This window comes from Terrapene carolina, unplaced genomic scaffold (assembly GCF_002925995.2).
Source record: "Terrapene carolina triunguis isolate 2854851 unplaced genomic scaffold, T_m_triunguis-2.0 Scaffold93, whole genome shotgun sequence".
NCBI classification, from domain to species: domain Eukaryota; kingdom Metazoa; phylum Chordata; order Testudines; family Emydidae; genus Terrapene; species Terrapene triunguis.
The window spans coordinates 30,374,664-30,389,725 of NW_020664444.1; the positions used below are offsets into that span (position 1 = coordinate 30,374,664).

The 15,062-nt window shown below is 53.4% G+C and overlaps 1 protein-coding gene across 2 annotated transcripts in view; it reads left to right on the forward strand.

Moving 5' to 3' along the window:
- The window catches only part of SEPTIN12 (septin 12), a 50,367-nt gene that overhangs the window by 13,896 nt on the left and 21,409 nt on the right, over nucleotides 1-15,062 (forward strand). Inside the window, exons 1-2 of one of the 2 annotated variants that reach the window (XM_024213409.1) lie at nucleotides 4,570-4,649; nucleotides 14,009-14,203. The exons of the other annotated variant lie outside the window; for it this stretch is intronic. Coding sequence (XP_024069177.1) covers nucleotides 14,038-14,203 — 166 coding nt within the window. The 5' untranslated portion in view covers nucleotides 4,570-4,649; nucleotides 14,009-14,037. Of the gene's footprint in view, nucleotides 1-4,569; nucleotides 4,650-14,008; nucleotides 14,204-15,062 lie in introns of those variants that run through there. 2 annotated transcript variants of the gene reach the window in all.

Consider the following 15,062-nt stretch of genomic DNA (forward strand, 5'->3'; position numbering starts at 1 on the left):
GGGCATCCCTCCCAGCTGGGGGCAGAGGGGCTTGGGGGGACAGACGGGCAGAGAGACAATTCCCCCCAGGAAGGATAGAGGGGCACGCTGAAGGATAATCTGCCCTGATGTGACTAAGAGGGGTTCTCAGGGGATTAGAGATGAGTTGCCCCTCCCCAGGCTGGACGAGGGGAGCCCCAGAGACCACCGGTCCCCTCCCCATGGGGCCCTGCAGGGGTTCCCATTCAGCTGCTGGCACCGGCCTCGCCCCAATACTCCATTTGAGCAGTGTCAGTGATTAACCGCCTTTGGGACTGAGCAAAGGGTGGGGGCTTGCCCATCCCCACGCCCACCTCCTCTAAGGTCACAGCCCAGAGGAGCGAGCTGCCCTCCCCTGCTGGTGGGTTGGGGTGTCTCCCTGCTGACCCACTGCAGCAGAGGAGTTGTGTCCCGCACCCAGGACCCCAGCAGACCAAAGGGGCTAATTAAGCCCCTTACTGAGGGTAGTGCATTCATTAAGGATCTGTGACCTTTAGCTCCGCCATCCCCTCCTCCTCGTGCTCTAGGCGAGACTGGGATCTGTTCTTTGCCTGGATTCTTCCTCCCCCCACCCATTGCCGACACCTGTAGAGTCTGGGGCTGGGTTGTTTTGTTGCCAGCAACGATCGGCTGTTGGGGGCAAAGGGTGTTGCAGCCTGCACAGGCGCTGCAATCTGTGAGCTCCTTGGGTGAGCTGCTCCATGGGCATGAGCTAGTGGGAGTGGTTGGGCTCAGTGTCTTTCCCTCTTCATCATCCTCCCCTATCCTTTGCCCTCTCCCAGTCTTTTCCCCACCTCTGATTTCTCTGCCCTTCTCTCTCGTCACCCCCCTCCCTGACTCTCTCTCCTTGTGACCATTTAGTCCATCCCAGGACTCGGAAATATGTGCGGTGATGCTGGGCAGTGGAGTAGGTGGGAAATCAGGGAAGTAGGGCTGTCAAGTGATTAAAAAAAATTAACCACGATTAATCGCGTGATTTAAAAAATTTATTGCGATTAATCGCACCGTTAAACAATAATAGAATACCATTTATGTAAATATTTTTGAGAGTTTTCTACATTTTTAAATATATTGATTTCAATTACAACTCAGAATACAAAGTGTACAGTGCTCACTTTATATTTATTTTTGATTACAAGTGTTTGCACTGTAAAAAGACAAAAGAAATAGTATTTTTCAATTCACCTAATACAAGTACTGTAGTGCAATCTCTTTATCATGAAAGTTGAACTTCCAAATATAGGATTAGGTACAAAAATACTGCATTCAAAAATAAAACAATGTAAAATTTTAGAGCCTGCAAGTCCACTTAGTCCTACTTCTTGTTCAGCCAATCGCTCAGACAAACAAGTTTGTTTACATTTGCAGGAGATAATGCTGCCCGCTTCTTATTTACAATGTCACCTGAAAGTGAGAACAGGTGTTCTTATGGCACTGTTGTAGCCGGCGTCGCAAGATATTTACGTGACAGATGCGCATGCTTCAGCCACCATTCCAGAGGACATGTGTCCATGTTGATGACAGGTTCTGCTCGAAAACCATCCAAAGCACTGTGGACAGACGCATGTTCATTTTCATTACCTGAGTCAGATGCTACCAGCAAAAGGTTGATTTTCTTTTTTGGTGGTTCGGGTTCTGTAGTTTCCGCATCGGTGTTGCTCTTTTAAGACTTCTGAAAGCATGCTCCACACCTCATCCCTCTCAGATTTTGGAAGGCACTTCAGATTCTTAAATCTTGGGTTGAATGCTGTAGCTACTTTTAGAAATCTCACATTGGTACCTTCTTTGCGTTTTGTGAAATCTGCAGTGAAAGTGTTCTTAAAATGAACATGTGCTGGGTCATCATCCGAGACTGCTATAACATGAAATATATGGCAGAGCCGGAGACATACAATTCTCCCCCAAGGAGTTCAGTCAGAAATTAAATTAACGCATTTTTTTTAACAAGCGTCGTCAGCATGGAAGCATGTCCTCTGGAATGGTGGCCAAAGCATAAAGGGGCATATGAATGTTTAGCATATCTGGCATGTAAATACCTTGCAATGCCAGCTACAAAAGTGCCATGGAAATGCCTGTTCTCACTTTCTGGTGACATTATAAATAAGAAGCAGGCAGCATTATCTCCTGTAAATGTAAACAAACTTATTTGTCTTAGCAATTGGCTGAACAAGAAGTAGGACTGAGTGGACTTGTAGCCTCTTAAGTTTTATATTGTTTTGTTTTTGAGTGCAGTTATGTAACAAAAAAAACCTACATTTGTAAGTTACACTTTCAGGACAAAGATTGCACTACAGTACTTGTATGAGGTGAATTGAAAAATACTATTTCTTCTGTTTATCATTTTTACAGTGCAAATATTTGTAATCAAAATATACACATCGATTTCAATTACACCACAGCATACAAGATATATATGAAAATGTAGAAAAACATCCAAAATATTTAATAAATTTCAATCGGTAGTCTCTTGTTTAACAATGCAATTAAAACTGCGATTAATTGTGATTAATTTTTTGAGTTAATCGCGAGAGTTAACTGCGATTAATCGACAGCCCTAGTATAAAGACTCCCCTTGGTGTTCCTTCCAGGTTCCATCACCCTTGTACCAACAGGGTCACTACTCCTCTGCCCTCATTCCTTCCCCATCTGGCTCCTGGGGTGGTTGACGCTGGCTGCTGCACGTGATGGTTTCTGTATTGATGGAGTGGGTAGGGAGTGTGGGTTAGACAGTCCCGGTCTCCTTCGGTGTTGTCACAGCTGGTAGCAGTTACTTCCAGAAGGCACTAGGATGTTTCAACACTTCCTGGAAAGGCCACCTTATCCTATCAAGAAGACAGAGGGCACAGGCTTGCTGGATGTATCCTGCGTGCACATGGATGTGTGTGAAATATTCACAACAGCATTCCATTTGGCTTCCAGTTTGTGAAAATGGCCAGATTGTCAGTAACCCAGTCCTAATTCTGAGGGAAACCCCCCTTTCTCTGAGCGACGGTGGGACATTTTCCCCCACTCAACCATTGCCTTGGCTTCATCTTTGAACGTCAGCATTAGAAATTACACTTGTCTGCATCGAAATACGGGAACGTTTGTGTCTTTGCACGTGTTGGTGCAAAATCCCCTTCCCTCCCTCCTGTTCCTGGTCATTGTGTGAACAGTGACACAGCCTCCGGCAGTGCAAAGATGCAACTTCTTGCACAACACTACTCCGTGCACACACGCTGAGGCTACCCACTGGCTGTGCTCTACAGCCTGCCACCTCTAGCTTGTTTGCTGTCGTACTGCATACATGGCTGTCCCTGTATCCAGTCAGAGACCAGTGTCTTGCACTGTACCGCTGCTCTTACTGCTTTTCCAAGAGTCTCATGGGGGAAAAAGCACCTGAATCTACAGGAGGCTGCGGGTGAGGACTGGGAGATTGGGCAAGCACCCTCAGCCTAGAGTAAATCCCATCAGCATGATGCCCTATCTGAAGTGCTCTGCTTTGTGTTCCGGGGCTGTAATGTTTGCTTGGGGCTGTGAGAAAGTGGAGAACTGGGAGCCCTGAGCAAACAGGCCCTTGGAGGAGTGGAATTCCCCTCCTCATGGCCGGGTCTCTCAGCACCCATGGCACAATGGCAGGAATGCAGCCCGTTCCTCTGTTGCGCCTTCCATGCCAGGAGACGCCAGCGGGTGGCTGAACTTGCCTGTCATTCGCTCGCCAGCTCCCACCCTCATCCCCAGCACTGCCTCTCTTTCTTTAAACCTTTTCCTTGCTCTTTTCTTTCCTTGCCCCTCCCATAAGGCCCTTCCGCACGCTCCCTCCCTTCACTGCTGCTCACGAAGATGTGTGGCAGGGGCCAAAGTGGGGTGAGCTGCGGTTTAGAGGTTCAGAGGCAGGATAGTGTGGGTTGCAACTGCAGGGTTTCTGGGTGGGTGGGAGGGGTTAGTGGTTATCGTTGGCTGAAAAAGTCACCGAGTCCAAGCCCAGCCAGGCAAATGTCAGGCTATAAACACATTCTGCAGAAAGCTTCCTGCGCAGAGACCAAACCCGGGCTCTCCCTGCTGCTGTGGTGGGAAGGAAAGGGCCTCAGAAGTCTGACAGAGCAGCTGGGAGAGGCCTAGTGTCCGCCTAGGAGAGGACTTTCCTTCTGCAGGGTGCGCCATCTTCCCCCGGGAGCTGATCCTGAAGAGCTCAGCAGCCTGTTTTCAAACGCAGCTGCCATGGCACGTCAGCGTGCCAAGCTCCAAGTCAGGCTCTTCGGGCTGGAGAAGAGGCTCCTGGTGGGATGATCTCGGAAGCACCTTGGTCGGACGCAGGCTTGGTGCTGGTCTCTTGTCCTGCCTTGCCTGGCCCTATCCTTGCACCCCTCGCTGCCCTGCCGCTTCCACCGTTCGCCAGACCACCTTGAAACCCCTCCTGGTGCCAGTGACGTTCCCCTCCACCCTAGACTCTCGTTCCCATGGCAACGAGCTCAGTACAGCTCAGCACTCTTGATAGGAAGCCGAAACCACAAAGCAGGAAGCGCAGCATCGGTTTTGCCAGCACCCACTCTGGCCTGAGCGTCACAGGCACGAGAAGCGGACGGCTCTGCCCCTGGAGCAGCCCACGCGTGCACAGGGGGCTGGAGAGACTGCCCTGCTCTGCCTAGGAGGTAACTGTCCTCGTCCTCTTTCTAACCCCACTGCCTCGGGGGGGGGGGCAGGGTGGAGGCGGTTGTGGACCATCTGAAACTGGACTTATGATGAACTGCATTGGGCTCCCCCCTGAGGCCTCTGCAGGGCTCTGGGGGTTTGGCCAATCTCTGTTTGTGGCATTTCTCCCTCGTGCGGTGGCAAGCTGAAAATTTGGTCTAGGCTACCCCAGCCAAGAAGGCTCTGAGGCATGAAGCCCAGTCAGCGAAGAGACCTGTTGACTGCGGGTTGCCGCTCGCTTCCTGCAGCCCTGGCTGGCGTGTACAGTGTGATTGCCGTGTGGTCTGAGATCCCTATGGGACTGTATAGGTAATTCAGGCCTGCTGCTACGTAGCGGTGAACCTGTGCCCTTCATTCTCCTCTCCTCTACCCAGACCCATCTGCTCTCCACTGGGCTCATGCGGCCAGTTGTGCCTTACTGGGTCTGCACAGGTGCAGTGCATCTTACCTGGCATGGTACTTCCTGGCACATGCAATGTCCAGATGCAATGAGCCTGCCATGCAGCTGGGGGACACAGTGCACCCAGGTGCAGTTTGCCTGCTGTGCTGCCAGGTACACCCACCAAGCGATCTGTCCTAGCATACTCCGCACACTCAGGTGCAGTGTGCTCCTGGATGAAGCAGGTATGTCCTAACGTTGCATTCACTCCAGTGAAACGTGGCAGCCATTGGCAGAGCAAAAGGGCAAGGGGCATTCTAGAACTGTCTGTAGCTCGTCGGGGTGGTGGAGGACCAGCGGTGACGGGTCAAACACATGCCACTTTGGGGTGAAGGTGGCACTTGCTGGGGTTTCCTGTTTCCTCAAGTCACTAGAGAGCAGCTCAGCCTTTGATTCTCCAAGTTCCCGCAGCCAAGCCAGCCCTGCTGTGTGCTGCTCGCCGGCGGGGCTGGGGGACTCTCTGGCAAGTGTGGTTTCCTTGTTCTTACCTCTTTCACACTGTCACTTTGCTGGCGTGTCCTCATCAGGCTTGCCTCCTGCAGCCGAATCCCTATAGCATGTCCTGCTCATACCCTGTATTTCCGGGATGTGGCTGGGATTGGGGAGTGGTTGGTTACACAGCAGGTTCATGCTGTTGGAACCAACTGCAGATAGAGGTCCTTAACATCAGCTCCTGGGCACGTGCTCCCCTCCCCCATGCCACCACCAGCCCTACCAGCACGGGGGGAGGCTGGGATAAAGGCAGCTTGCTGGGTGTTTGGGGGTGGGAGAAGTGCTGCTGGCTGACAGCTGTTCCGGGGATGCTAACAATGAGCCGCCAGAGTCGTGCGCCCTTATTAAAAGGGATCAGGGAACTTGGGCTGGTGCAGGGGGAGCTGATGCAGCAGGGAAGGGGCAGAGCAGGACTCTGATTTTCCTCAGTGGCCCCACGCGGGACCCTTGATCCAAAGCATCCGAAGCAGGTGGGGAGCTGAGCCTCAGCTAGTCGGCCGTCGAAGTGCGCTGCAGTCTGAGGTCCGCAGTAGGAGCCTGACATAGGGTGACCAGACAGCAAATGTGAAAAACCGGGACAGGGGGTGGAGGGTAATAGGAGTCTATATAAGAAAAAGACCCCAAAATCGGGACATCTGGTCACCCTAGCCAGACGTGGTCCATGTTCTTCTTTGTTGTGGCACCAAAACTACAGGGCAGCACAGGGGCTGTTTTCTAGTCCAAAGCTCACCTGTCGACATCCTGGATCAGAGAGCATTGGAGGCCACCGAGACTGGATTCCTCCTCGGGAGGAAGGGGGTGGCTGGAAACTTGTGCATTGCATGGACAGAACTGGCATGCCTCCCTGTGAGCAGCCGTGCCAGGAGTGGGCCCTCGCTGGAGTGGCTGTGACCAACAGTACTGGTCAGCTCTTCTCTAAGCCCAGCTGCGCTGCTGCTCCCAGCCAGGCTGGCTCTGTACACTGAGCATGCCCGGGCAGTTGGGCAAACTTCTTGAATGGGTTTGTTGCTGAAGGAGGGAATCCCGGGGGAGGGGGCGGGGAGGATTATTACCATGCGGGTCATGTGTGACAGCCTTGATCCCTGTGGGGGAGCTGGCAGAGGGGAGGGGACTGTTCTGTGCACTGACACAGACCAGATTGGGAGCCCCGCTGCACTCCCAAACCTGCAGGAGAGGGACTGTCCATGCTCCGTGCTGCCCATGGAGTTGGGGAGTGGAGAGCGCCCTGTGCTGGCTGCCTTGTAGCTCTGGGCTGGGGATCTCTGCACCTCACAGACGAGGTAGGATTCAGACAATGGAAATGTTGGGGGGGGGAACTATGGAGGTGGTAGACAAAGAGCTCAGGGAGGAGGAAAGATGCTGAATCTTCTCTCCGCGCTGCTCACCAGCCCCTTTGTCTCTGCCTCCAAGCAGGCAGGGCCAGGGTCCTGGGCCCATCCCTGCTGCGGGTGACGGACAACCCTGCTCCATAGGGTGATGGGGTCTAACGGCCAGCCCTTGAATAGCCCTGGAGCCGTGATCTCCCGCATGCTGCTACCCTTGGAGTCACAGCTGGGAGACAGGTCCGGTGCGGGGAGGAGGGGGTGCTGAAGCCCAGCTTGTAGAGGGGGTTATGTTGTGGAAATCTCTGTGCCCCTGTGTGCATGCCCAGACAGGTGCCTATGTGGGGCGTGCATTGTGCACAGGTAGCTGATTACACAGCTGGGGATGCTCCCCCAGCAGGCCTTGGAACCGTAGAGCAGCCTAGCAGGGGCGCTGCTCTTCTTAGCCCCATGCTGCCTGCCATCTGGTGTCCCCAGTGGCCTCTCGGGGCTGTCAGGTCTCTGAATCCCGTGATTGGTGTCAGGGTGCAGGGAACGTGTCTGCCCACTCCTGCTGCAGTGTGGTTGCCAGCCTCCCCCAGGGCCTGGGACATTGGCCTCTCTCCCTTTGGAGATGCTCATTTAAGATGGCTCCACAGCTCGGTCCTTATTGCTATGAATGCCCATCTGTCCTTCTACTGCCTGAAGATCCATGGAGGAGGGCGGGGGGGAGGCAGAACAAGGCCGGCCTGATCTGCAGGTGCGAGCAGGTGAATGGAGCATCCTGTAGTCTCCCCACAGCCACCTGGCATCCTAGTAATCTAGCCTGCCCCTGGAGACTATGCACTGAGATGGGTACTTGGAATTTTGGTGTATGGGTGTTAAGATGAGGACAGGGGGCAACATGTTTAGGTAGAGCAAGAAACCCAGACCCTGGGCTGGAATTCTCACCTGGATTGATGACCTGTGCTGGTCTGCCATACTAGGACTATGGAGCCACCAGGCATTGTGGGCTGGCCTGGTCCTTATTGTCTTTAACCCAAAACTCAGCAGCCCTTTGGGTAGCCCCTCTAACAGGACTGTTTGGCTGAGATCAGAGTTTTGGGTGAGTGGCCGCTGGGGCTAGCATGAGACCCCCAGAAGTGGAGCTGGGCACTCATGGGGGTGAGAGACCAGCAGGTTGCCTGGGTGCGGGTTGGGATGGATGGATTATTTAGTTATTTCTGCTTCTTATCCATGATGGTGAGTGCGGGGCCGTGCTGGGCACTGGTCTGCATGGAGAATGTTGGGCAGGACAGTTGTGGGACTGGTGGCTTCTTATGATGGACATTGTTAGGGGGTTCTTATTCAGGCCCCTAGCTGCCACCCCCCAGTGAGCACCTTTGGGCAGCGGAGAAGGCTGAACAAGGCTGCTGTGCGCTGGCATATGGAGGACCCAAGGGAATAGTTGGTGTGATGGGTTGTGCCCTCACCCCTGTGGTGTGCAGGGGAGGGGAGGCAGGAGGAAACCATCACACTTGTCAGTGCAAGAGGTGTAAATCAAAGGAAAGAGTTTGGACTCAAATTCCTTTGGGGTATCAATTCCCAGGAGTGCAAGGTGCTGGCGAGCAAGGCTCTGGTTTGCTGTTCGGGCTGTTGAATGCTGAGTTGCTGGCTAGTACAGTTAACGCCATCCTTGATTCGATAAAGGATGAGGCCCCGTCTTTGTGTGCATAACCAAGATGACCCTGCAGGCACCTCATTGGGGCTGTAGTCTCTGGCTGGCTATTACCGTAGCAAAGAAATAGCCGAGGGCTAACAGTGCTTGATGATTGTAATGTCCAGGTTGATGACAATTCGGGCATGGTTCAGATTTCCGTGACTGCCAGGACAGCAATCGGACTGCTTTGAGTGGCTGTCAGCTCCCTTGAAAGACTGGCCATGTGTTGGGTCTGGTTTTGAATTGGGAGCGCATGTTGGAAGAGGCATGGACACTACCCTCCGGCATGGACCATCCTTGGTCTCTTAGTTTTGAGGTTGGGGCATACCGGTGACCGATGGCACATCTCCTATGTTTAAACAAGGCAATCGAGCAAGTGTGTGCGTTGGGGCAACTCTGGTGGCTTCTTGATATCTCAGACTTGCTGGCCTCAGTTAATCAAGGTATGGGACAGGAACTGAATCAGTTGAATTCATTGATCTCCTCTTAGCGATGGAGGAAGATAAGTTGTCTGTGCCAGTTCTCTCAGACTTGTTGTCAGCCTTTGATGCCATTGACAATGAGGTTTTTGCTGATGTACTTGCAGACCTGGGGGAGAGGATCCATCATTACCTTTCAGAATAGCAGTGGGAAGTCATTCCTCTGCCCATGGGGTTCTCTTGTGAGGGATTCCGGTGACCAATGTTGTCACTGCTTCTGCTCCATGTGTATGTGAGGCTGCTGGGAGAGTTAATGAACAGGCCTCAGATTGCTGATGACTCCTAGCTCTGCATCTCTCACCTCTGACCTGAGCAGAGCAGAAGAATGAAATGCCCAATGGCTAGATGAGCTTGGGGCTTAGAGCTTCTCTAAATACAGAAATTGTTCTGACTTAAACTAAAGTTGTGATGATAAACTGAGTTAGTTAAACATACAGGTGCAAGCTAACCCAACGTAAACCAGGTGTAGACTAACATGAGTGTCCACACACAATGATGTACCCATTGAAAGTAGCGCCTTGTAGTTAAACCAGAGCAACCCTTCTGTAGGCCAGGCCTTTGATGAAGGCTTACCGGCTGTGACGCAGTCCAGAGAAGAGAAGGTTGGCCTGAGTGAGGGACCGTGTCTGTCAAACAGGTGCCTGAGTTTCACGCAGTGTTAGATCCTGGGCCACGCCTGGATGTGCCTTTGGCCAAGAGTTCTGGTATTTAACTCTGCACCTGGCTAAGTGAATGTGACCTCTTGTCTCTGAAGCAGGGTCCTTGCCACTAGTATCCACATCCTTGTCACCTTGAGGCTAGACTGCTGTAAGTGCTCTGCATGGGGCTGCACCCCAAGACCATCCAGAACCTGAAGTTAGTGCAGAATTCTGCAGCCTGCTCCGTACTTTAATAAATCAGTGCTCTGGGATGTGCACTGGCTTCCAGGCGGAATTCAAGGCATTGGGTTTAACCTAGGAAGTGCTATATGGTCTAGGACCTGGAAAACATGCCATCATGTACTGCTACAGCTGAGATCTGCTGTGGTGCTTGAACACTGCCAGTATAAAGGAGGGAGCTACCAACAGGGTGTTGTCCAAGAGGTGTCCTCGGGTTTGGAATCCGCTCCTTCGATCTGCCAGAGCAAGGGCTCTAAATCCCAGGCACGCAGTCAAGCCCATTTTTGTTTTGGGAAGGCGTGGGCTGAGGTTTGGAGGGGCTTCATGGCTGCATATGTCTGGCCAGCATTTTGTATTGTGTGGTTTGACTTGTGGTAGGCACCCAGAATGTAGGCTGGGTATTCAAAGGTCTTAATTCTCTGGCAGGTGTGTTCCCAGCACAAAGTGCCACCCATGATGATGGGTTAAGTGGCCCTTGTTGGCACAGGGACTGACTGGCCCAGAGTTGAGGCCCATCGATGAGATGGGGAGGAAGCATGCGCTGCTTTTGCCCATGCTGCACCTTTTCTGAAGGTTGTGGACAGGTTCAGAGCTGTTAATTTAGCCTGCTCCAGGGAGCTCCCAATGCTCCATGCCCAACGTCTTAGAAGTTTGGTGACTCTTATGCATATGTTTCCCTTCCCCACATGCCAGCCATCTGGTGTCAGTCTGACTCTGAAATCCAGTGCAAGCAGCTTTTCATGCAGCATTTGCATCTGAGCCTGAACCAAGCCATTTAAAAAATCCTGACCCTGCCTCAGTGTGAAATCTCTCCTGACTCCTGCACCAGAGTGCCTGGGCTAAGCTTGCAAGCTCCTGGGCATGCCCCAAACTCCTAGACAGATCTTGCGAGCTTGTCACTATTCAAGAAGCATGTGTTGATGAACTCTGAGCCATTGTCCCAGCCTTGGCTGTGTCTGAGAGGTTGCCAGGGCAGCTGGAAAGAGGCGCTTCTCTGTCCACATCCCCTCTTTCTCCCAATGTGTACAACCCATCGTCTGGGAGGGAGCCAGATCCCACGCTACAACTGGATAACAGTGCGAAGGCTCAGGAGTAAAACTGCAAACGCTGCTCAGTCAACCCTGTCCCTTTCCCCTCTGCTGCAGCAAACAGCAAAAACTGTGCAAAGTAACTGGGGCCACCGCTGTCCTGTGGCATGATCCCTTCGCTGTGTGGTCAGTGGTGGTGCCACATTTGTGCAATGGCTGCTACTCTCTCTCCCTATTCTGTATCTGACCTATGCATCATTGTGGATAGAAGGCCAGTGTTTGTAGAATCAAGTGTTCACTTGCTATGGCCTGGCATCCTGGGTATAAATTAAAGCTGGGGGTGTCTTCTAATTCAGCGAAAGCAGGGCCTGTCTCTTTGAGTGTACGAAGTGGGGAAGGGGAGGATGGGCCCGGGGTTAGGGTGCTAGCCCAGCAGTTGGCAGACTGGGATTCAATTTTGTGTGAGCTCAATCAAGTCCCTTGGCCCCTCTGTGACTCAGTTTCCCCATCTGTCGAGTTGGGATAATAGTAGTGCCCTACTCACAGGGTAATACAGTAAAGATTGTGAGGACTCAGATACTATGGTGAGGGGGGCATATTAGTGCCTTTGGTAGTCAGACACAGCACCTAGCACAATGCGAGTGTATTGGAGGCGTCTCGGTACTTCTGTAATACAAGTAATATAAGCTCCTCCTGAATCCAGTGGTGACACGTTGTAAAGGTTACAGGTGCATTCCTGTGTGCCATTGATGGGAAACCTTTATTGGTCCTGCCAACAACCATCACAGCCCTTCTGCTGGTCTCAGAACCAGAGGGGTCTGAGATTGGGGCAGAGTGCAGGAGGTGTGCTCGCTAGTCCGTCCTCTGGCCCCAGAGGAACTAGATGCTGCCTACGCCTCTGTTTCCGCTTGGACTTGATGATAGTGTCCGGGACATTCGCCCTCCCCCTTTGTGTGTTACCATGGCACTTCCATTCTCCTTAATGTGACTGGAATGCTTAATCTGCGAACCCCCAGCTGTGGCTGTGTGACCAGCTGGCCATGCGCCCTGGCAGGGCGAACTCATTCAGACCCTGACCTCCTTGGGTTTGTACAGCACCTAGCGCAGCAGGGCTCCAATCTTGGTTGGCAGCCCCTATGTGCTACCATAACGCATGTAATAAATGAGTCAGGTTGTGCTTGCTACCCAGTAGCAATGGAAAGGCCCAGGTGAGAATACCAGTCTGCCATGTCGCTGCCAGGGCAATCCGTCCTGGGATTCTCCCGGGCTTCCACCAGCCCCCTTCCACCTGTTAACCCAGTCTGCTCCCCTCGCAGTAGCCAATCAGATTACACTGCTGACACCCCATTATCGCCGAGTTGCAAAGTGGGTTCCTGTGGCTTTTGCATCCCCTGGAGAATCCACCCTTGAGCATCTCCCGCCCACCCTGTAACTGCTGCTGCACTCAGTGGGCCAGGCTGCTTGCACATACTGTGGAGTCCTATCAGGATAATCATGCCAAATTCCAGCACTGCCCGCATGTTGGAACAATCGTGTGCCGTCCAGCGCTTTGGGATGCAGCCTGTGGTGGGATCGTTGGAACTAGACTGAGCACAGCCCTAGTAAGTCATAGTGGGGAGAATGATCGAGGTTCTCCCATCTAATGCAGGAGCCCTGCACAACGGAAAGAGTTTATGGCAGGGCGTATTTTGGGCCCCTTTGTGGGGGTGGTGACAGAAGCAGAGCCTCGTGATTTGACGCAGTTCTTCTAACCCCAAGCCTCAGACCCCAACCTCTAGATTTACCTACTAACTCCCTGCCTTTAGCTCCAGATATGTAAATACATGCTGGCCCCCAGAGACTGTCTCCAACTAGCCAGGCCCTGCAGAAAGAGTAAATGGGAGTTTCACTTCCTCAGCGATTTTTGCAAAATGAATGTTTTCAGACTCCTGAGCTGCGAGCTGGAGCAAGGCCTGAACCGGGGCAGTCTCTGACCCTCTGCACTTACAGGGCGCTTTGCGATGCCCCATTCGTTCTAGCGTGCCAGTGGCAGGGCACGGTGCATGGAACTAGGAGGATCCTGCCAGACACCGCTGCCCTTCCTGTTTCTCTGGCTCGGGCTGAGCTCAGGTGGATTCCGAGCAGGCGGGAGACTGACAGAGCAAACACACAGGCTGCGGTCAGACCTGTACTCCCTTCAGGGTGGGTATCTCCTGGAAGCCTTCTGCAGCTTCGGCCTTCTCGTCAGGGGACTCTTTGCTGTACTGTAGGATCCCAGATGGTGCAGCACAGCCCCCCTGCTCTGCCATCCTCTCCTTCACTCTTGGAAGCATGGTAGATGGGGGGCAGCTGTACAGCTCCTGGAGGACAGACGGGGAAACTAGCTGCAAAGCCGCAGAGGGGTCCAGGTCATGAGCTTATCAAGAGAAGTGCCCATGGAATTCCCTTCTCCAGTGGTGCTAGACCAGGGTGAATTTCACAACCCAGGCCAGGAGAATGGCTGTGACTTTGAGCTCCCCGTCCAGTCTGGAAGCCTGATGGCTTTCTTTATTTAGGGAACTGAAATATGTTTGCAGCTGAGCATGCTCTAGAACAGTGGTTCTCAACCTTTCCAGACTACTGTAGCCCTGAAGCCCAAGCCCAGGGCTAAAGCATGTGACTTAGCTTCGTGGGGCCCCTCGTGGTGTGGGGCCCGAACAATTGCCCTGCATGCCACCCCGTAATGCCAGCCCTGCACTTGCCACCCCCCTAAACCCATCCTATGACCCCCCTCAGGTTGAGAAACACTGATCTAGATGAGTTGAGTCCCCCCCCAGAAAACTTCTGCCTACCCCCAGAGATACGTGTGCCCCTGAGGAAGAAGCACTGCTCTAGAATTCTTATTAACTCATTGATTTTTGGGCGCGGGGGTTGGCTCTAATGATTTTCAGATGATTTCTAACCTCAGCACATTTGTTTGTTTTCGTTTTTATCACTTGGTGAAGCCGCCAAGTATCTAACTCAGGAATCTCCTTCCCCTACCAGGGAGTAGCCTGGAGCCAGGGTGTATCAGCATGGAGGGGCAGCCAGTCCAGCCAGCGCCCGAGGAGACGCCCCGCGACACTAACCCAGCCAATGTGGGGCTGGAGCTCTTTGGCTACGTGGGCATCGAGGCGGTGCTGGATCAGATGAGGATCAAGACCATGAAAACAGGCTTTGAATTCAACCTCATGGTTGTAGGTGAGCGCTGGGTTTAACTGCCCTGGCGGACTGCTCCCCCTCTCCCTGGGCTTTGCAGAGGGATGCTGATGGGGGGGCTGTGGTGGGGAAACCCGCACTGCTGGAGTTCCAGCTGGTGCTGTCACCTGGTGCCCAGCCAGGATCTAACACCATTGCTGTGCTCTGTGAACATGAACCATGGCTCTGTTCTCACTTTGGTCACATCAATCCCTGCTGCCAGGGGCCTGCAGAGGGAGGGAAGCACAGGCAGCTGACAGGTATTCCTGGCCTGTGTCACATGGTGCCACGCAGCCCCCAGCTTAGAGCAGCAGTTCTGATGATCCTGCGAAGCTGGCCAAGGGCAGAGAGGATGTCTGGGATGTGGTGTTAACACCTTCGCGGTAAATAAAGGGCCCTGGCCCAGCTCAGGTGCTTCCTCCTGGACTGAAGACTGCAGCTTGGCGTGTAGCGGGGCGCTCATTCTTCTCTCTCTGCTGGGAGATGTGTACGTCCCTCGCGCCCGCCATCTGTGGGGGTCATTCTCTCGAGGGTCTCCTCTCTGCTGTCTCCCTCTTTCAGCTGCTGGGATGTCGGGTGCTAGTTACCCTCTCCCTCTGCATCCATCACAGCATGACATCCTCTGTCCCTTTCCACCGAGCAGGGACACTTCCTACTAGTTCCTTCCCCAGTCCAGGACTTCAGGGTTCCCAGACAGTAGCGTAGCTAGCGGGGTGCAGGGGAAGCAGCCGCTTCCCCCGCCTTTCCAAAAGCGGCCGGAGGAGCGAGGTGGGGCGCCTGCAGCACGGCCGGCAGCCATGGGGAGGCGGCGGGCGCGGCCGGAGGAGCGGGGGGGCGCAGCATGCGGCCCGCAGCGCTGCCG